The sequence below is a fragment of the Amphiura filiformis genome, chromosome 8 (assembly GCF_039555335.1).
Source record: "Amphiura filiformis chromosome 8, Afil_fr2py, whole genome shotgun sequence".
In the NCBI taxonomy this organism is placed as follows: domain Eukaryota; kingdom Metazoa; phylum Echinodermata; class Ophiuroidea; order Amphilepidida; family Amphiuridae; genus Amphiura; species Amphiura filiformis.
This window is the reverse complement of record NC_092635.1, coordinates 39,930,348-39,952,037: the sequence shown is the minus strand read 5'-3', so window position 1 is coordinate 39,952,037 and position 21,690 is coordinate 39,930,348. Positions and strand designations below refer to the sequence as shown.

General features: G+C 35.6%; 2 protein-coding genes across 2 annotated transcripts in view; one reads left to right on the top strand and one right to left on the bottom strand.

Moving 5' to 3' along the window:
• Positions 1-21,690, bottom strand: part of LOC140159019 (AP-3 complex subunit beta-2-like) — a 61,103-nt gene that overhangs the window by 37,248 nt on the left and 2,165 nt on the right. Inside the window, 2 exon segments of the mRNA XM_072182340.1 lie at positions 366-441; positions 7,210-7,343. Of these exon segments, the coding sequence (XP_072038441.1) occupies positions 366-441; positions 7,210-7,343 (210 nt within the window).
• The window catches only part of LOC140159020 (secretory carrier-associated membrane protein 1-like), a 98,311-nt gene continuing 86,978 nt past the window's right edge, over positions 10,358-21,690 (top strand). Inside the window, 1 exon segment of the mRNA XM_072182341.1 lies at positions 10,358-10,561. Coding sequence (XP_072038442.1) covers positions 10,505-10,561 — 57 coding nt within the window. The 5' untranslated portion in view covers positions 10,358-10,504.

Sequence of the window (21,690 nt, the reverse complement as noted above, 5' to 3'; positions counted from 1 at the left end):
AACAGGCAGATAATGCAAGAAAATAATATTAATAAAGCATTTTTCTGTACAATTCAATGTTTCCCCCCGTTACATAATTACACAGCGAATTTGCAAAAGTAAATATTTACTTTGGGGTCAAAAGGTCAAAATATGGTTGCCAGATAGCTATTCGCTGTGTACCCAGTTTCTATTGACTCTAGTTTATACTAAATTACAGCAAAATTTATCGATTTTACATGTATGGTTCTCATCTTTAGTTGGCAAAAAATATCAATTTTTGATAATTTGCCATAAAAATTTGTATTCCATTTATATCGCCAATTTCAACAAATCAAAATTATTTGATATCAGAAGGATATTGCCCATCTATTGTATTTACTTACCCCAATAATTCTTTTCATTGCCTCCAACTTCAAGTTGTCCTTATTGCTGTCGAGCATTGATTTTAAGTCTTCATGTCTATGGAGTAAATAAAAGGTAGACCAAATAATTTCCATAATAATACATACATGTACATGGTCATGTTTTTTGAGGTGGGCACCCAAAAAAGGTGGAGCTGTCACATTTTCCAAAAACAATTTTCTTCTTCTTCATATATTTTTGCTTAAATCCATCATGAAGAAATGGTTTTGGTCTCATTTTGAAGATAAATTATTAATCTAATGAAATAGTAACAAATACAGTTGAACAAATGTATTAATTAATTACAACCGCTTAATTAAGTTAATTAGCCAGGGGTGGAGCCGGTAGAGGAGGAGCCGGTAGAGGAGGAGCTCTGTGCAAATCCAATGAGAAGTTGGTATTCAATAATAAAATTTATGCACTTTGTTGCCTAGTAGCAGTAAAAATGCAATTTGCATAATGTTAATCTTATTTTTTAACTTTCTATAACTATAATTGCCTAGCTAATCTTAATAAACTTAGTAATTAAGCATTTAACGAGCTTTTAATTAATGCAGGGGAATGTGTGTCATGCAAAACAATGGGCTTTAAATTTTGCATGCATGAAGAAAGGAATGAAAAATTGAAAATAAATCTAATCTGTCATAAATAGATCTTTTAAATTGTTTTATCTTTGAAATATCTATCAAATAAATCTTCTCAAAGGAGATTATTGCAGTCAAAGGATTTAATCTGATGACATATTGATCTCTGGTTATTGTTAATAGTTTATTGATGTAGGCTAATTGTGCATATGCCTACATGTACATGTACCATTGTTACAATATATTCACTGTAAATTGATTTTTGAAACACCCTATATGGAATTGGATATTTAAATGTGATATTATAGCAATTCTTTAAACTATTTTGTTTCCAAATTTGAAGTGCATTTGCTTACAAATGGCACTTAGGGAAATTTACATTAAATTAAACAATTTAAAATACAACTTTTTCACACCCTGTATAACACAATGGGCTTAACAAATATAGTGCAAACTAAATATTTAATGAAAGGACTAATTGTGTACATTCCAAATACCAAGTTCATTTTCCAATTTAATATACTATGTAGAAATATTGGAGTGGTAAAGAAATGTAATTTTTAAGGTATTTTTCAGTGGAATCACCCTGTATATTTTTTGGCACACCCTGTATATCCACTCAAACTTGAACAGATTTGCAATTCTGACAATAAATGCTTTCTAAAAATATATACTTTTACATAGTTTGGGTGAAAACTTTTTGAAATATAATCAGAAATACAAAAAAGGAGTTGATTTTTGACAAATTGCAAGATGTGACGCAATTGGGTCCCACCTCAAAAAACATGACCACATGTATAATTTCAATATTTTTAGGATTTAAAAATTTTAAGTGGATACTATTGTTTAAAAAATTCTTTATCACAAGAGACAAGGGGGAAATTCAATTTAAATTAATAAAAAATAAACAAGAAATGTCTAAAAGACAAAGCCATGGATGAACAAAAAAGTTACATGCACAAAAATTTTATTTTGTAAATGTTATCCATTTAAATACAAACTCTATACAAAAATTACAAACTAGGGCTGTGGTCGGCACCATTTTTTTTTTAATTAAAAAAAAAAATTTTTGGCCAGAAAATTACTTAGTATTCAAGGTTGGAAACCAGATAAATACTCAGGGCTGTAAAAATGCAAAGTTTCCCGGGAAGTTGGATTTCCCGCCGCGCATGCGGTGCAGGGGGGGGTCTGAGGGGGGTGGTCCCCCCGCAGATGTTGAAAATGTTTGAAAAATGACACCTAAATGAGGGCGATTTGGTGCAACATTTTTGTGATTTTTCCTTTTAAATGACAAGTCATAAATGAGCCTAAATAAGCTGAAAAAATGAACACAATTAGCACTTTGTTACATGAATTACTCACAAAGTATACCATCAAAGTGTCACAACTTAACCAGTATAATACCACGACAGTTTCGGAAATTCAACTCGCAACAGAACTTGTCTACCACTCTAGCTCCGCCCATGTTGAACTTTTTTTTCAGCCCTCAGTACCGCCCTACAAAAATGCATCGATCTTGTGTATGAAATTAAATGTACGCATGCGCCCTTTTGTGCCGATCGCTGTGATTGGGAAACCCAGCACAATTGCTATTTTTAGACACAGCAATTCCCTCTGTGCCCTGAAGCAACACAAACAAAGTTAGACTCTACCATCAAATTATTGGCTAAATACGTAGTAATAATGAAGGGCCTGTAGCCCTGTAGTGGAGGCTAACGGTAACGCTTTTGCTGGCTTCTGTTATATCATTCATCCCATTACGCACTATGTAATACTTGATCAAAACTGTCGGTTGGGAACCACGAACATGACGAACCAGGAAGTAGGATTGGGAATTCTGCCTGGGCAATTTGCGTACATATTTTCTATGGGTTAAAAGCTTATCCATTCACATCAACTTCAGGCCAAGTTGCCCTAGATTTCCGCTGGCAGTAAAAGCTTCCCGGTAATGAGATTACCGAATTACCCACTTTTTCCCGCTGTGTAAATACTGCTAAAAAAAAATCTTAATTTTTTTTACAAAGTTGGATAAATTACTTTTGCTTCTATTGAACAGCTAGCAATGCATACTGATTCAATATGTCACTGACTGTTCAATAGAAGCAAAAGTACTCAAAATGTACAACTTTATCCAACTTCAGCATTTTTTTTAGTAGCAGTATTTGTATGGTTTCCAACCTTGAATAACAAGTCTTGTCGACATCCCAAAAGGGATTACAGGAATTGGGGCAAAATTGATTTCACCTGAAAAATGGGACTGCCAGTATATTTAATGTTCTTAATTTATGCATACAATGTAAATGTGTGATTAATGTTTTAAAATTTACTTTATTTAGTCTTTATCAAAATTGCTATTTTTATATCTACATGTAATTAAAAAAAAGGGAAACCTTTCATAAAATTCTGAAAATACAAAAATACATTTCAAGATGTACAAGTTTTTTCCTTCTGGATAAGATTTTTTTCTGACATATGCAACAGCTTTTTTCTTGCAGGTGAGAACTTTGATATGTATGGACATATTTATCTAACCTGGCAGAAATGCTGGGATCATTAAAGGTTGAAATTAAAAAAAAAAAGGCCCTTAGTAGTGTGTTTAAGTTATAATTTGTACTCATGTCATACAAATTAATTCAAAATGGATACAAATTCAATGCATTTTTGAAATCATTAATAGAGATGACATGAACACAATTGAATACCTGAGTGGAAGAAGGGCCCAACTCCAAATTTTTACAAAAATGAGTTTGACCCAACATTCTATTGCCAACAGACTGTTCTTCCTTGTGTGTGAAAGATGAGTCAAAATCCACTCTCCAAATAGTCTTCCATGTACACTTAATCATGGCTTTTATGGAAGAAAGGCCCAACTCCATGGAGTTGGGCCCTTCTTCCACAAATATTGGAATATAAGAGAAATTTTGTTCACCCATGAAATCTGCTTTTCACTACAATAAACTTTCTTGCTAACATATTACATGCTTCTACTTGTGCAATTAATGGATAATTATCAAATTTCTGTGGCTATTTATACCACATCTGCTCACGGAACTGGCACTTGCAGTATATTAGTGGAAGAAGGGCCCAACTCCAGCTCGTATTAAGACCTGTACCGTTGCCATGGAAACATCATATTTAATTTCGAATGTATGTAGTATTGTATGTTCATGTATTAAAGGTCCTCTGAAGATGAAAACATTCTGTCTATAAAACTTTTGCAAATATTAAGTTTTTTCTTAATATCTCAAAAACAGTTTTGATGGATTTGGGCCCTTCTTCCACTCAGGTATTCAATTGGTAACTTTGCTTACATCCTATCAAGGTTCTGTATTGATGTATCATACTGTAAAATATGGCGGACAACTCAAATGCATTCAATAAAAACATGATTGCAATCTACCGCGAGAGTTCATGCCCTACGATCAAATAGGTTGATAACAACATTTGATTAAATGGACTGCACTGTGCCATGATTACGGTGAAGGACACTGGTTCAAATCCTTTGTTTGGAGCCAATCAATAATTTCAGGCACAACCTGCTAGGATATTGACTTGGAAAAAAAAAGTCTGAAATTAATTGGCAACTTCTGTAGATTAAATTCAGACTTCCGTTCTCCCCATGGTTCGTTTAGAATTGGGTAAATGAATCATGAAAGTACTCCGTCCTTCGGAGGGGACGTTAAGCCGTGGGTCCCGTGTGCAGAGAGCTATACCTGTACATGGATTTCGCAGCCAGTTTCGAAAAGAGTAGGGTGTTAACCCCTGACTGTTCCCAATCCGTCCCGGTGTTCAAATGGACCCCAATGGAAATAAGCTTCAATAGAGGCTTTCTTGGGTTATCCAGGGTTGTCAAAATCCGAACAAATCAAATCAAACCTCTATCTATGCCTACTTTTCTTCTTTTTTTATGTCAACCATGAATGACCTTAGCAAATAGTAGCATTTTAAATTAGCTCTAGGTCCAAAGACATTCAAAAACTGGAAAAAAAAAACTGAAAAAAGAATTTTTTTAAACATTTTTTATGTGTAAAAACACGGTTAACGGGCCAGGTTGTAATTGAATGGACTGCACTGTGCCATGATTACGGTGAAGGACACTGGTTCAAATCCTTTGTTTGGAGCCAATCAATAATTTCACGCACAACCTCTATCTATGCCTACTTTTCTTCTTTTTTTTAATGTCAACCATGAATGATCCTAGCATTTTAAATTAGCTCTAGGTCCAATCCAAAGACACTAAAAAACTGGAAAAAATAAATAACTTCAAAACATTTTTTTTAAAACATTTTTTAATGTGTTTACACGGTTAACAGACCGGGTTGTAATTCGGTTACATGTTTAGCAAACTATCTGTAAAGGCCCTATGATACACGTAACACCAAAAACGTTGCTGAAATAGCACTTCATCTAAGCAGAGAAGATGAGAAAAGAGGAGAGCGCTCGAATATAATCCGATTACCCACAGTTAACCTCCATTCACTTTTCTTTGTTTGGGGTACTTAAAACACCATTTGAAACTTCCTTTGTGGTAATCTGTTCATCCGCCACACGCTCGACTGATTTGTACTTTCTCTTTAGTGGAGAAAATATTCCACACACGGAAGTACATCGTTAAATTCCCAATTTAGCAGTCAAATCATGCTTTTTTCTTTAAAAAATTATACTAACCAGGGTGACCATGATTTTTAAACGAGTGAAAAAGCATTATATATATCATAACTCCCATTAAAAAAAATCAAATGTTTTGTTTAAAAGTTAGAACTTATGGAAAGTCAAGCATACCGGTAATTAATTTTCCAGTAAAATTAATATAAAAGGAAAGGAAATTTAAATGATAACCATTTGAATATTTGCGGCAGTTTACGGAAACTTAAAACTAGTGTAATCAGTAATTCAAACTCGTGTCAGTTTCTCCATATACTCCCGTTTTGTGTCCAAACGTGTCCAAAAATGCTATTTGGATCCAAAATGCGGCAACCAAACAATACAGAAATTATATTTCGCGGTCAACTGACGTAACAAATTGATATCCGGGCATGCGCCGTTTCGAGCTAGACAGGTTCGTGACTCGCAAAGCCACTTATCATATTAGTTGATCAATCGGATTAGATCATTGTTTCCATCAATAGGTGGATGCACACATTATTTATTTGATGTGGGCAGCAGGGCTGTCAACTCTCACGCATTGGCCGTGAGTCTCACGCATTGGGTCACTTTCTCACGGTCTCACGCCAAGGTAGTATAATCTCACGCTTAGGTAGTAAATCTCACGCAAAATCTCACGCATTGTCATGAATAATTTGTTGCTCCTACCCCCGCCTATAGGGGTTTTACATGCACAAATGCATGTAACTTTGGCTCTGTGCATGTAGAATTTTGCCTGTGCATGCAAAATTTTGTGTTATTCAGCCCATTTTGAGGAAAAAACCAGAGTTGTGCATGTAAATTTTATTTTCTAAATCGAACCCTGACCTCCCGATTGATTTAAATAGTGCGTATATCGCGTCGACATGCACGCTCTTAAAGTCATAATGTACGATCTTATGAATTTGGTTAATTTTTTTCAAACCTGATTTTTTGGCGTATTTGTAATGTTTACACATGTCACAACTTGCACCTAAATGGAATCAGCCAAATTTCTTGTGTTTGTAGGTAAACAGAGCAAAGTTTGACATTAAGTCATAATTCAAAGAATTATGACTTTATGTCCTCCTATAGAACTGCATGTTAAACGGCCAAAATAACAAGCAGTGTTTCTTTCACTTTACCTCGTTATTTCAGCTCAAAATTAACAGAAACCATTCCCGATCATTACTAGTATTATTTCAGCATTTTGAGTATATAACATTTGACAAATTTAAAATTTGAAGGAAATCGTACATTAAGCCTTTAAGTGTGTGATATTGTGTCATATCACAAGACTATAGAACCAATAAGATTGCAGGAACTTTCTTAAGTGTTAAGACAGAAAAAATAAAAAGACTTGCATCAACTTGGCAAAACATTTTAATTATTTATTTACAAATTGATTTAATACTCAATTAACAACAACATGATTACTTATAATGATTATAAAAATGCCATGGCATTGGAATGAATAATATTGATATGCAGTTTATACGACAGATACCTTGGCTAATCATGGACGTAATAACGTCTATGGCCGGCTAATGCTGACTGTGTTGTTTAATGTACCGGTATGCATGTATGTAAAAGTGCTAAGTGAATTTTGTAAGCTTACTTCTTGTAATCAGCAGCAAAGAATCCACCACTGGCTGGATCACTCGCTATATCCGCTTCTCCAGACCCTGTAGATGGTGTCTTCTCGTTGGCATAGGATCTCGGTTCACTACTGTGTGCCATGTTTTCGTAATCCTGTCAAGTTAACAATATATACACGAATAAAAAAATGGTCAGTATGGGATGACAGAACCTCCCATGTAGAATTCAACAGCAATAGGCGACAACAGCGAAGCAAAAATGGCAGGCGTTAAGCCGGATTAGTGTTAAAACCAAATGTACAAAACCGGTTACACCCGCATATCGACTAATTAATTATTTTTTATTTTTGACTAAAATCTTACCATTAAAAATGTAGAAATGCTGTCAAGTTCTAAAGAGGATCCTAATAATCCAAATTTTTAATCAACGTTTCTTATGTGCGCAAAATAAATGTCAGTTTCTCTGAAAGTGTCACCCTATATGTCCGATGGCTTACACTTAAACCTGGTTTGACTAGATTAACCATCGTAGTATTATTTTTAACGTGTCACACACGCTGGAAAGGTTAAATCAGGGGGTACTACCACGATGTTTTAATAGAATGATGCTAGTGACATCTGTAAATGTTCTTTAATTTTTTTAAACCAATTTATATATGGGGGGCCTATTGTTTACTCAAATCTGGGACCCTATTATATGTAGGGCTATAAGGGAGTGTTCATAAATACTTTGGTGGGGGGGGGGGGGAAAATATTGGGGGGGGATCAAAAAAAATTGGGTCCTAAAAAGGGGGGATCAAAAAAAAATTCAGTCCTTAATAGGGGGGATCAAAAAAATTTGAGGGAAAAATTCCGGGTAAAATGTACGAGAAGGCATGTACATTCAAAATTTTTTGCGCGCTCCACGCGCATCAATGTTGTACTCTCAATCTAAATCAACAAAATGTGCGCACTTTACAATTTGGCTGTAACACTATGACTCCAATGAGTATAATAACTCCAAACGGTAATTGTTTAGCTAATGAGTTAATGACCATAGGGGTAGATCCCGGGGAGATGGGGGATAAATCCCCCCAATATTTTGATAGGGGGATGGTCCATACAATCATCCTCCAATGTTGACGAATGTGTCTCAAACCAACAATAACCCCATATTTGGTCATTTTAAACTAAAAACTGCCAATTTTTTTGCATTTGTATCATAAACTTATTTTGTCGGCAAAAGATGCTGGATTCACTGGAGAATTTTTCTCAAACCCCAATATCAATAAGAAATCTATGCCACTGTTAAGGATGCATATTTTTGGTTTCTTTTTTAGGACATGAAGGGGGGTCAAAAAATTTTAGACCATAATAAAAAGGATCAAAAAAATCCACCCTTTTTTAGGGGGATCAAAAAAATTTTGACGTCCGAGGTTCAAACTTTTCCAACCACCCCCACCAAAGTATTTATGAACACTCCCTAAAGATAAACTTTTGTGTTTACGGGCCAATGTTCAAAAGTTACACTATTTGGGGTGTTAAAATTTTATCTGGGAGGGGGGTGTAAAGAGATTGAATTCAGCAAGGGTCAACACCGCCCACCCCCACCACCACCCCACAAAGACCATACTGGGTTAGGAAATTCATATACCCCAATTTCCTAGAAATTATTATAAACATTGTTGTTGTGAGACTGTGGCAGGCCTTGCCATGAGATTTTTAGGTGAGTGGTCAATCACCCGCTCATGGGGTAAGGCGAGTGGTTGAATCACTGTCTATAACTAGGTGTGAAGATTATTCATATTAATATTGTTTACGATAATAGGCCCCTACATTGAAGTGCTGAGGGCTGAAACTTGAATGTTTACAAATTGATATTTGATTCAATTTTGGCCGATATGCAGCCAGTGGCGGTGCTACAGAGGAATTTGACCCCCCCAATATTTTCTTGCCCCCCCCTCAGTTGCTCCTCACTTTTGAGGTAAAAAACCCCAAATCACACATATTTTCACTTTTTGTGACAATTTTGGGCAAAATTGGTTGATTTTGGCCCCCGATGCCCCCCTCAAAAAATTCCTGGTGCCCGCCATTGCAGCGAGCGATATTTAGTGTCTTTGGCAACTTAGTAGAAAATCGCTCACTAGAAATTGAGCAGCACAGGTGTGTTATAGGAGTATTTCGTGATCCTAGCATCCTATTTTTATGACATTTTTCCACAGATAGGCCTATCCACGAAAAAAGATTATTCCCAAAATTTCAGTTGATTCTGATTTTGCATTTGCGGGTTATGCATGATTATGTGACTGCTCCATAGACAATGTGTTGTAATTTCGTTCTGGTATATACTACCAGAACGAAATTCAAATTTCACGATATCTTTGCTAAAGTGGGGCGATGAAATCACAAAATGCCCTTTTAATATTTTGGTGTTGTTTTTTTGTGTGTTGTTGTTGTTTGTTTGTTTGTTTGTTTTGTTTGTTTGGTTTTGGCCCGGCCCCCAACTCAACACAAAAGTTGACAACCATGAGAGTTACCAAATTGCGCAGAAAAGGGGTTATTTTTTTACCAGTAGGCCTAGGACCGCGAAATTGGGAAAATATGGGGTATTTTAATATGCACTGTCCGTGAAATTTGACAGTGAAATCAGCAAAATAGGGGTATTAAATTTGCACTGTCAGCTAAATTTAGATAAAAGGGTACTTGAGAAAATTTTATGTCAATGATATTGTCATTGATAAGGGGTGTTTGAAATTCTAATCATTGAAAAGGGGTGTTTGAAATTCTGGTCATTAAAAACTACAAAAAAGGGGTTGTTTGAAATTTTGTCCTCGATTTTGCATGAAAAAGGGGGGAAATTTGATGAAAAATCATTGCAAAGGGGGCCTTTGAAAGATTGGGTAACTCTCATGGTTGTCAACTTTTGTGTAGAATTGGGGAGCAGGTTTTTTTTTAATTTATTAATTTTTTTTTTTTTTTTCATGAGCTTTTATGTTATGCAATTATATTCACATCAGGCGCGTTAATAAAAAAAATCTAATTCAGCCCAATTACTAAGTATTCCAACCGAATTTAGGATCCATAATTATATGCAGGGCACCCCCCTTTTCGACTGCTCGTAATGACGTCATCGTCATCTGCCAAAATCAGTAATTACGAACTGCGCATGCTCAAAACCACCGCCATTTTCTCGTGACAGCTTCCGGCCGACACGAACCCGAAAGCAATCATATTGAACGTAAATTGTGTGGTTGTAAAGCTTGAGTTTTCTACGCACTAACAGCCTTTAGAGCAAAGCAATTTTTTGGCCTGTTTATAAAGGAACAAACCATCAACATGGCCGATTTTGAAGACAATCCCTTCGCGGATCCCGGAGATAGCAACCCTTTTCAGGTTAGTAAAATTATTATTATCACTCTCGCCACACACATGAAATCAAGTTGATCAACAGACTGTCATGATGACTGGCAGTGAGTGTATACAACAACACTGCACTGCACAGCACCAGCACAGTCAGATCATGAGATGAACAGCTTGCTGTCGTGTTTTTGCAATTATCGATTGTCTAGATCAAGTGTATATACATGTACAGTTAGTGTAATTCCATGATGTGTGTGTCATTGTATTGTATTTCCTATATTTTTTTGCATGTATGTAATAAATATCATAAATGATGATGAGTCATTTGATTTGTATGAACAGCGCTTTTTTTCTCCACATTTTTTTACGTAATACTGGCATGGTATGCCCATAAACAATGCAATGTTTTGGGATGATCATGAGACTAGTATTAGTAAGACTGTAGTATGAGAACTCATACCAGTTCTCTTTTTTTTTAAATATGGACATTGGTCAAGGACTAAATTCCTGTGCTGTGCTGGAAAAAAAACTGCTATAGATGCATGCACAATTTGAGAATTGCTATCATACAAAACAAATAGTGCATAGCAGTTTTTTTTATGCTAAAATTATGCTGGAAGGAGAACCCTGACCATCATGCTCAAATGGTTGATTTTTTTTAATGATCTTTGTTTTGGCTTGCATGTACACATACAAAATTTATTGTTGCAATTTGTTTTTCCTGAATATCATGATGTACTGGTGGTACATCATTAATATTAAATTATATAGCAATCAAGGGCACACAATTGAACTCTAAATAATCTAGTCAAGCATGTCAAAAGTTAGTAGTTAGTGTATGTAGTATCACATGAGTATACAAATGACTATGACAGAAGTCAGTCATGTGATTGATATGTGTTAGAGACTGACCGATCAGATCGGTAGCTTCCGTATCGGGCCGATTATTAGCTTATCGGTAGTGATCTGCATCGGCCGATTTTTCCTTCATCCGCCGATGTAATGCACCGATCACCCAATATCATGAAAGTAATTGTTGAAGCTTAACAAGTATTCATTTATTGGTATATTTCTTTGAATTAGACTAGTTAAATCAAGCGAAATGTAGCAAAAGAACAAGCTTTGTAGGCGATAAACATATATAAAATCATACCGTGATTCAGGCACGCAGCTGAGATAATCAGGTAATTCCCCGCATGCACATTACAATTGTAGTTCTTCCGGGTTACACACGTCCGTACGGGCCGTGTGCAAAACTCAACACTTCCGGGTTACACACGTGCGTGTCAGATTGGAGAGAGCTACGGGCCGCGTGCAAAACTCAACACTTCCGGGTTACACATGTGCGTGTCAGATTGGAGAGAGCTACGGGCCGTGTGCAAAACTCACACTGACTTGAACGTAAACACAATATTAAAATGGGGCGATCGAATGATTCGATGGACTGGGACATCAGGGGGAAAAGGAAAATTGAGCTTATAATAATCATGGTCAAATTCAGTATTTTAAATGCATATGGGAGTGTGTTTTTTGTGCTCAGAGCATACATAATTATGGTAATACTTTGCATACAAGAAAAGAACCCTTTCAACATACGGGTGAAATTTACTCACGGTGATGGCAGCCATTGTTTACAATTGGGGAACTGGTAATCGGCGATCGAATCGGCAGATCAAAGAGATAATTGATCGGCCGATTCAGATAAGGACCTGATCGGTCAGTCTCTAATATGTGTTGTAATCTTCAATTGAGTTAGCTGAAGTTTGCTAGAGAATTTGAATGCACAAACAAACCTGGATTCCTGGAGACAATTTATACTGGGAGTTGAGCAAGGCAGGGTAAAATGTGTGCTGAACAGGACTTGAATATGGGTGGAGGGTGATTTCAGGCCTTATGCCTGACCACGAGCTCCTGGGCCCAAACTTGGTTCCTGTGAGGTACATTCTAGCAGTAACTTATTTCTTATCATAAATAACAAACCGCTTGTCTTGGGTCACTGAAATTCCAATGTAGTAATTGGATTCCTTGCCCCTATAATATACGGTACATAACCTTTGTTACCACTGTGTTATTAGTTTTTGAGAAAAATGCAAAAATAGACACAAATTTATGGAGGGGTGTAGTACGGTACCCCCTTAACTAATGCTTTATGATTTTCTTAAAAATTTTTAGAACCTCAAAATAGTTTCTCCCATTATGGATTAAACATATTTTACAAACCCCAAGTGTTAGTGTGGAAATGGTATGATTATGTTCAGACCCTTTGTTTAAACTAAAGTCAATAAAGTCATCCTTGACCTTGAATATACTTTATCAAACCAACTTGGTATTTTTCCAGGGCATTGTTATTGATGTATGGTACCGTTTGTTATTTAGAAAAAAAAATTGGAATATAAAGGGTTCGCAAGGTCCTAAGTTTCCCCAGGGGTATAAACTGTAATTATAATACCCTTTGGGAAACGTGGAACTTGTTGATATCATATAATTGCCCCATTTTTTGGAATGGAAAACAGAAAGCACTTTTGGAAGTTCATGAAAGAAAAATTTCTTTTTAATACCCAAGTCATGGAATACTGTACGGTATACAAATTTCTCTTAAAAAAGGTATGTAGATAAAAATGCACTTAGACCTGTAATTTTTTTATATACCCCCTGGCTTTAAATAAATTGAAAATGAAATACGATAAAAGTTGTTAGAACAGGTACAGAACCGTAGCCTATTTTTGTTTCACACACCTAGTATCTGACCTAATTCACAATGTCAAACATCATTGTGTTCGGTTAAATAGCACTATAAAAAGATGCAGTTCTGAAAGATACACTTGTACAGGGTCAGAATTTCATTTCACAGTGCGAAATCAATCATGATAGTTTCTTGCAGAAAATATTTGCGGGAATCATTTGATTCTTGCAGATCAACTTCTGTGTAAACTACAAAAGTTTGTGAGAATCAACTCTTGATTCACGCAAACCTGTTTACGAGAATCGATTGGTGGATTCTCGCCGAAATTCTGACCCTGTTGTACAAAGCATGCAGAATATTCTAAACTCTTGATTACTTTCTGCATGTGTTGTGAGACAGAAATGCAACTTTGACGTGAATCTTTTCAAAGCTTGGATTTTTTTTAAAGTGGGGGGGGGGTTTAACTTTTATTGTTAATTTTATCAGGCAAAAGGTGAATAACTTTGTAACAAAGCGTGCTAGAAAAAAAAAAAAAAGCGTGCTAGGGATCAAGGGTGATCAATGCAATAAAAAACATGTGCTAAAATAATTAGCCAAAATTATAATGTGATCAAGTAAATGAGTTGTTTGTCAAGCAAAATCAAAATGCAATTTTAAATTTCATGGTATGTGCTATTTTCAGAGCTTTATTTAATTTTTCAATGAAAACTCCATTACATTTGGAAGATTATAAGTTTAATATGATCATTTACATTGTAAGTGTTGCACAGAACAATTAAAATACAAAGGAAGTTGAATACTATTATCGGCTATATTTTTAAATCAATTATCTGCAAACAGGTCCTCATTCAGCTTGATCACATCACAATTGTGATAAAAAGGCTTGGCAAGTTGTCCAAATTGGTGGGGATTATAAATGTAAACAATGAACAGTTTAAATCCTATTGCAACCAAAGTTGGGGCATAAGTATACAAGGTAGTCTACATGTACTGTACATGTTGGTGTTGTGTCACATAATTTGAAGGTCAATTTAAGGTCACAGGATGTCATCTGCGGTCAAATTGAAGTTTTTTTGGGTGGAGTTCAAGGTCATATACTGGTCAAAGGTCAACTTGTAAAATACAACTGATAAGTTAAGACGTTTGGTTAAAATTTAATCTCATATGAACATGTGACCAGGTCAAAGGTCATGTGAGGTTATGTTTGTTTGTTTGCTACTCATGCAGTTTGACATATATTTAGCTGTTAGAATCTTTCCAAATTTGATTTGTCCCATAGTGACGCCATGCGTCGAAATCTGTGACATTTCTAGTTTTCATTTGCGGCAAGGTATAGCCATAGCAATATACTTTCAGCAGATGTCAAGGAAAGAGAAAGCGGCAAGTCTCCGGCAAGAAATCCTTGATGAGACAATTATAGGTGACAAGATACTGACATTAATTTATTTAGGCAAAAAAAAGGTTGGTTATTTTGCTAGGCCTTTTTTACAGATTTTTCTCTTTTAGAAAAAAGTGGCTGTGTAGCGGCAAAAACAAGAAGTTTGTTTTAAAAAAAATCCTGCGCAGCGCTTACCTTTTTTTTCAAGAAAGCATCTATAGCGCCTAGCTTTTTTGCAAAATATTTGAGAGACAAACCTTTTAAAAAAATATTTTGTGGTTTAATTATTGACTGATACATTGAGAGCACACCTCATAAGTGGTTGAGGTAATTCTGGACATATAAATAGGTGAATGGGTAATGTAATTACACTTACAGGTCATTTCTATACAGACAAATCCATGAATTAGCAAGTGGAGATTCCTTACCTGAAACAGCCTCAAATCAGCATACTGCCCTCACAGTCTGTATCAAGCTCTCTACTACATGTACGTATAATGCATCTATAGGTATTGGAGGACTATGGTGCATGTGCTATCACAGTGGGCACAGATTATAGAAGGAACTTGATATTTGTGATCTGGGCTTGTAAAGATGACATTTCCATAAATAATTTGCAGTGGTATAGTATGGCAGGAGCCATATTTTTCACGGATACCGGGTATTTAAATTCCAATTTTAGCCATTTATTCAAAAAACTGCATCATACTAATTCATTTTAAAATACATAATGTATAGGAAATGAGTCCCAGTAAGCCAATAATTGCATCTATATTTTATTTCTGTAGGTCTTGCGGTTCTTGAGTGAAGGGCCTGAAGGCCATATATTAAAACAAAAAGTTTTGGGTGTGTTGACCACATCTGAAGAAAAAGCATGCAAATGGGGCAGAAGTGACATCTTATAAATATCAAGCCAACAGTGTATCAAGCCTTATCTCCTAATAAGAACCCATTCCATTCCCTTTTACATGTACCTATGTGTCAGCTTTTATTTGTTTTAAAAACATTTGGCCGCCAACACTAAGATCATGCTCCCCTCGAATCGGACCTGCCTTAAAAGTTTTGAAATTCCTAATTTTATGGTGTTTGACAGGGGACTTTAGAAGTGAACTTATATTAGAGGACTCTGTAAATAATTATGTGTTCATTTCTCAATAAATGAGCGCCAACACTACAGGCTTAAGTAGGGGAGTATGGAATGGATGTGAGTTCCATTGTGGTAGGTTTTTTATTTGTCCCAATATGGGGAGAATGGAGATCCATATGGGGTTGTTAGCATGGTGGGGTAGCAGCACTAGAGCTCAATCTCAACCTGATTGGATTTTTTAAAGCAATTTAAGGCAAAAATGTCACAGTTATCATTTACAAAATTACTCATATCTTGAAAAGTATGTACCATATTCATTCCAATAAGCGCCCAGGGTGCTTACAAAGTCATTATGGGTGGGTGCTTATTTTTTACATGAGACAAATTTCTATCTATATGTCCCATAGCTAGGAGGCCGTTGGGGCGACATAGTGATGGCTTTAGAGATGCATAATTTCCAAAGTTCTCTGTCCTTCAAAGTTCACTCCAGTCCAGTCTTTGATGTTATCAATCCACGTCTTCTTTGGTCTTCCTCTCTTCCTTACCCCATCTGTACCTCCCTGCAGAATGGTGTTTGCTAGACTGTTCTTCCATCTGATTGATCACATGGCCAAACCACTGGAGTTGTCTTCTTTTCACAATGGAGATCAGGTGTTCATGCTCTCCAATGAAACTTTCCATCATTGCCCTTACTTGATTGTTGGTAGTATGCGTAGAGTGGTGGACCTGGAGGAGCCTTCAAATGCAGTACATCTAAAACGTGTTATTCCTCTTTTCCATCTCGGCATTAAGCGACAAATTTACATACCTTATAAAAGGGTTTTCTGATGCAGAAAATATATGGCATGTTTACACAGGACTTCTAATTCTCCAGCTATTTCACTGTATCAACGTCTATGACTATCCGTCACTTCAACATTAATGGTACCCTTTAGCAAATTGAAAATACCCTGGGTGGATGCTTATTGGGGCATGGGCGCTTAAAATCAAGAAATAGCAGCATGGATTCTGTCATTCTTGACATTTGCTTGAAAAGTTACCCTTTTTAGAGTCTTGGTTAGCAGCGAGATAGCTTGCGACACATCACAGCGTCTTCATTCACCGTAGTGTTTACAACCCTCCGGTCACCTCACCCAGCTAACCACCCGATGGTGGTCAAGTGTCAGCAGATCATTCATTGTAGATGGCGGGCAGGTCGTATCCAGCGTCCCTGTTGAGTGTAGGTTTTAGTGTCTACTGTCTTTATCTCTATGCCTTTCCCGATCTTTCTGTTCCAGAAATGATCCTCCCTGCCGATGACTTTCACATCGTTCATGCTGATGTCAGCTTTGCGGTCACCGACTGCTGTTCGGGGGGTTCTTTTAACCGGGTGCCTACTACTGCCTAGAGTTCTACTTGTTTCGCCAACATAAGTGTTCTCACATTTGGGGCAGCTGATTTAGTAAATTACACCACATTTGTTGGTGTTTGGGGTCTTGTCCTTCGGATGTACTAGGAAGGATCTGATTTCTCAGAAAGTCCTTGATGTATGGCAAGGGGACGTTGATTTTTCTCTTGTCGTACTGTCCAGTTGTTTCTTTGCAATCATGAAATATCAATATGTATCATGTATAGTATACAGCTTGCTCAATGGTTTTGTCAGAACGGGTCATTTTAAAACTTGGTAATCTTGTTCTGCCTGTTGATGGTGAATTCCATTTTGTGTTAATTAAAGGTCCTTGATCAGATCAATAGCCTCATCCCCTACTTACCTTGTCGGTGAAAATGTTTGATATACATGTATTGTATAAATGATAAATCATATTTGTCTATTACCATCCTGAAATCTGACATTCCAAATCGATGAATTTCCGTATTTGAGATTGTTAAAAGCATCGTTTTGTAGTACAGTAACCACATTGTTAATCACACTTTAAATGCATTGGGGTTTGTGGGTGACAGCTGGTTCATTTCGCTAAAAACAGGTCATGTAGGAAAATTCTGTTAGCTTTATAAGCTAACATGTGCTGAAAATATTCTTGTTTTTTTTATTGTTTTTTTTTTCATAAAAAGGAAGATATTTGACATAAGGGCTCATATTGAAATTCCCTTACACAGGAAGGTGTGAGCCATCCTGCAGCTTTCCTGTGCTAGCCTTCTTTTGTTAAAATCCTGGGCAGGGTGTATCACTGATGCATATAATCCATCCGTTTTATGACCAAGCTTTCCTGAGGCTTAGCTTTCTTTCTGTGTGAAAACGTGGTAGGGTATTTCAATATGAGCCCTAAATGACATTGTACATTTATATGAACAAGATCCATAAGTTCCATAACCAATGAATTTGGAGTAATGTGTTCTGGTACTGTGTACATGAATTCATCAAAATATATCAGGAATAATCATTATCTCTAGAGACTCTTTATGATTGTTTGTAATTAATGTTAGACTCTTTTCAATGAAGATCATTGATTTGTATATTTTGGGGAAGTTTTTATGATCAACCAAACTAAATTGGCATTGAAAATCAAATTTAGCGCTTTCTCAAAAACTACTCATTTTCTCAGAAATCTGCCATGCTAGTTGGATTCCTTGCATCATTTATTTTATACATTTATTACTTTTAAAGATAAAATTATAAAACAATGTCTAATTACTTTTGAGTGATCCTATCATCCTATGTGCCCCCTTTAAGCCATATTATAACATTTGCTGTGGAGGACGCCCTTAAAATTTTTCTTTTTACACAATTATAAAAACCAACATACCCTGCAAAAATCAAGACTCTAGGTACGGTACTGTAGTTTTGTTAAAATCCGAGATTTTGAATAAAACACAGGAACCGTCGTTTTATTAAATACATACACGATGTTCATAACACAGTACGTACACATGGTGTGCGGGATGGTGATCTACACAGCAAAGGATCGTACCATAACACGAACGAAGAAGTGATATGTATTGGCTTTGCTTTGCCTTAGCTGTTCAACTCCAAAATAAAAGGGGATATACTGACAGTAAAAGCTAACATTTTATGTCAAAGAAATATTGCTAATCTATTTTGTATGAAAATGTTATAATATGGCTTTAATGGGCTAAATGTTTATTGTAAAAAAATGTCCGTTCAAATGTTTAAAAAGAATTGTTTTTAAAAAAGGCTTGTTGACCGGTTTTGGACTTTTGACCAAATTTTGACCAATAAAGTGTTGTTCTTTTTTGTTTGGTTTTTTAACATTCACACGTTTCTAAAGCAATTTTTCTTCAGTTAAAATATTTATTTTGAAATTCATGCTCCTAGGCATAAAAATAAATGTGCATGCAGAATTTAGGTTTGCCATATGTTTGCAGTCACATCACTTACTTTTTATTTAACCCCCAGCGTACAGATTCACAGAGTGGTAGAACAAATAATTGTAATTATCATAATAATGTATTTCTGTAAAGCCATCCTAAAAGCCAATGTTTTGAAAGGCTAAATTCATAACAGGTGTGCCATAAAACCAAACCTATAGAAATGCATATGGTCAATTCCAAGCAACCTCGCCCAAATTGTCAAAATTTAAAAATCAAGTCAAGTATGTGATTTTGGTCTCATATTGTAGCTAAAAAGCTATATTTTCTGAAAACGTTTTTTTTAGGAGGAAATGGTGTCCATTGTTAGAAAAACATCCTAATTTGCATAAATTTGCATATTCTTGACTGGTAAAAGCAGCAAAACTAAAAACACAGCAACTGCTCTGTACTGTAAAATTTTGGAAACAAATTATGCATGTGAATATAAAGTTTATAAGTAGCTCAAAATATAAACACCAGAAATTTTCAAATTTTATAACGTGTAGCCGTCAGCATTGTTTGAGTACCAATTTTGCGATTAAAAGCATCATTCCGCAACGCAAAAGTATCATTTATTACCACTGCAATTTTAAAATAAGGTTGATTTTCATTGAAACTAGAATGCAAAGCAAATTTATTCATCCCTATCCAATGACCCAAAAATAATTTTCAAAAAGTCTAATTTGCGGTGATGTAACGACCAATTAAAGTTGCATCATTCCATAGCGTTATGGAATGATGCATAATTCATAATGTGCCCGTTTGAAAAAAATATTCACAATTTTGGGTTAGAACTTTCTGAAATGCATTGCACAGAATTATCTTTACAGTAATTGATGTTTCAGCATTGCCTGAACCATTGTAAGTGACATAACTCCACAAAACCCCTGCATCATTCCAAGCGCCATAAGGATTCATGGATTGCAAGGATTTTTTCTTTAAATTTACGATAAAATAAAAACAGTGATGATTATTTCTTGATAGATGGTGATAGTTGTTATGTTACATCCTTTGGCTAACACCCAGTGCTAAATTTCACTTCCAAGAATTTTAGACTAGCAAAATGTTGACATAATTTTAGTTTAAAATGTGACCATGCAACACAAGTTATCTGATTTAAAAAATCGGTGATAAATATTTTTGGATAAATATTGATATTTGTCAGCTAACATAAGTAGCCAAGTATATAAAACACAATTTACTCAAATTTATTGATCTATTTATTTTTATTTTCAAACATGGACTGCTTTTCATTTTCTATGGGATTTTACACACAGCATCATTCCATAGCGCTCCTTGCATCATTCCATAGCGTGACCTAGTGTCGGAAAATTTGGCATAAAGAGACGATGCCCAAATTTTTTTAATCGATACTGACAATTGTCAGTTTACATCCTAAGCTTTAGATTAAGTGGCAAATTTAATATCTCAGATTACTAAACTCACAGAGTTTGTCAAAAATGTTTTAGTGCAAAAAATACTGGTCCCGTGCGCATCATTCCGCAACGAACTTTGCATATGCAAATTAGGAAATTAGGGTGGTTTGGAAAAGTTTCTCCTACCTTAATCATTCACTAACCAAAAATACTTTAACATTATGCTATTCACCTTGTGCTGTTAATACATATTTGGCTGCTGCATCAAAAAGAAATTCGTACAAAGGCAGTTTGCATCATTCCGCAATGCTTGGAATTGCCCATATACTTGTTATAGTAGTGTCTAAATTACAGCTCTTGGCTGTATTACACACTGTTCATCTGCACCAACAAGGCCCATTTAACCTTTGGTATTTTCATTCCAAGCAAGTAATGATCAGTGGGGAAACCAGTGTCATGATTTTAGCTGTAATAAAATCAGATTGACAGTAGTAATGGTACAGATCAACTTTCACATTTTTCCCGGTCGTAAATTTTGGCTGAATTTTTGTTAGATATTATTATTATTATTATTCAACATATGCGACAACCAGCGATGGTGTTTGTACGTGAAACGACAGATACAGATATGGTCATGCTAATTTATATTTAGAATTGGTAGTCAGTATATTTGTGCAATTTAGAATTTCAAGTCTGTTGATTCTTTAACGTTTCTTGTTTTTCATGATATTTTGTTAATTTTGTCAGTTTTTCACTTGATGAGAAATGACGTACTTTGTACTGAAGTAGAGACGCCATATTCGTTCCATTAAGCGCTTATAATTATGTCCCTATAAGTGCCCACCCAGCAACTTTACAACAAGCAAAATGTGACATAATTAACGGCCCATCTACTACTGTCAAAATACTTCCATTAAGCTTGTCTATCGAGTCACAGCACATTGCTACGTGCATGTGGGAAATTGATGCTTAAGATATTGAAAATGTATACAAAAATTAAATTATGATGCTATTTTGTAGTGGGGAAACGTATCTAGATATTCAAAATTGTATTTTTTCGCGGTTGTCATTTTAACAATACATTTTCGAGTGGTGTGCCCTGAAAAAATTGTGTCAAATTCTGTTTTGTTTAGGGCACGCTAGCACACATGCAATTATGTAGACCAATGTCAAAATAAGCACTGATTCATACTGACTTTGTTAACCGCCCAGATCAGTTTAATGTAAGCACCGGATAAAAACATGATTTTGGAAGCCAAAAAATGCACCACGATTTACCTAAAAATGCAACAACAAAAATGTGATATCCCAGAAAAAAAAATTTAAAAA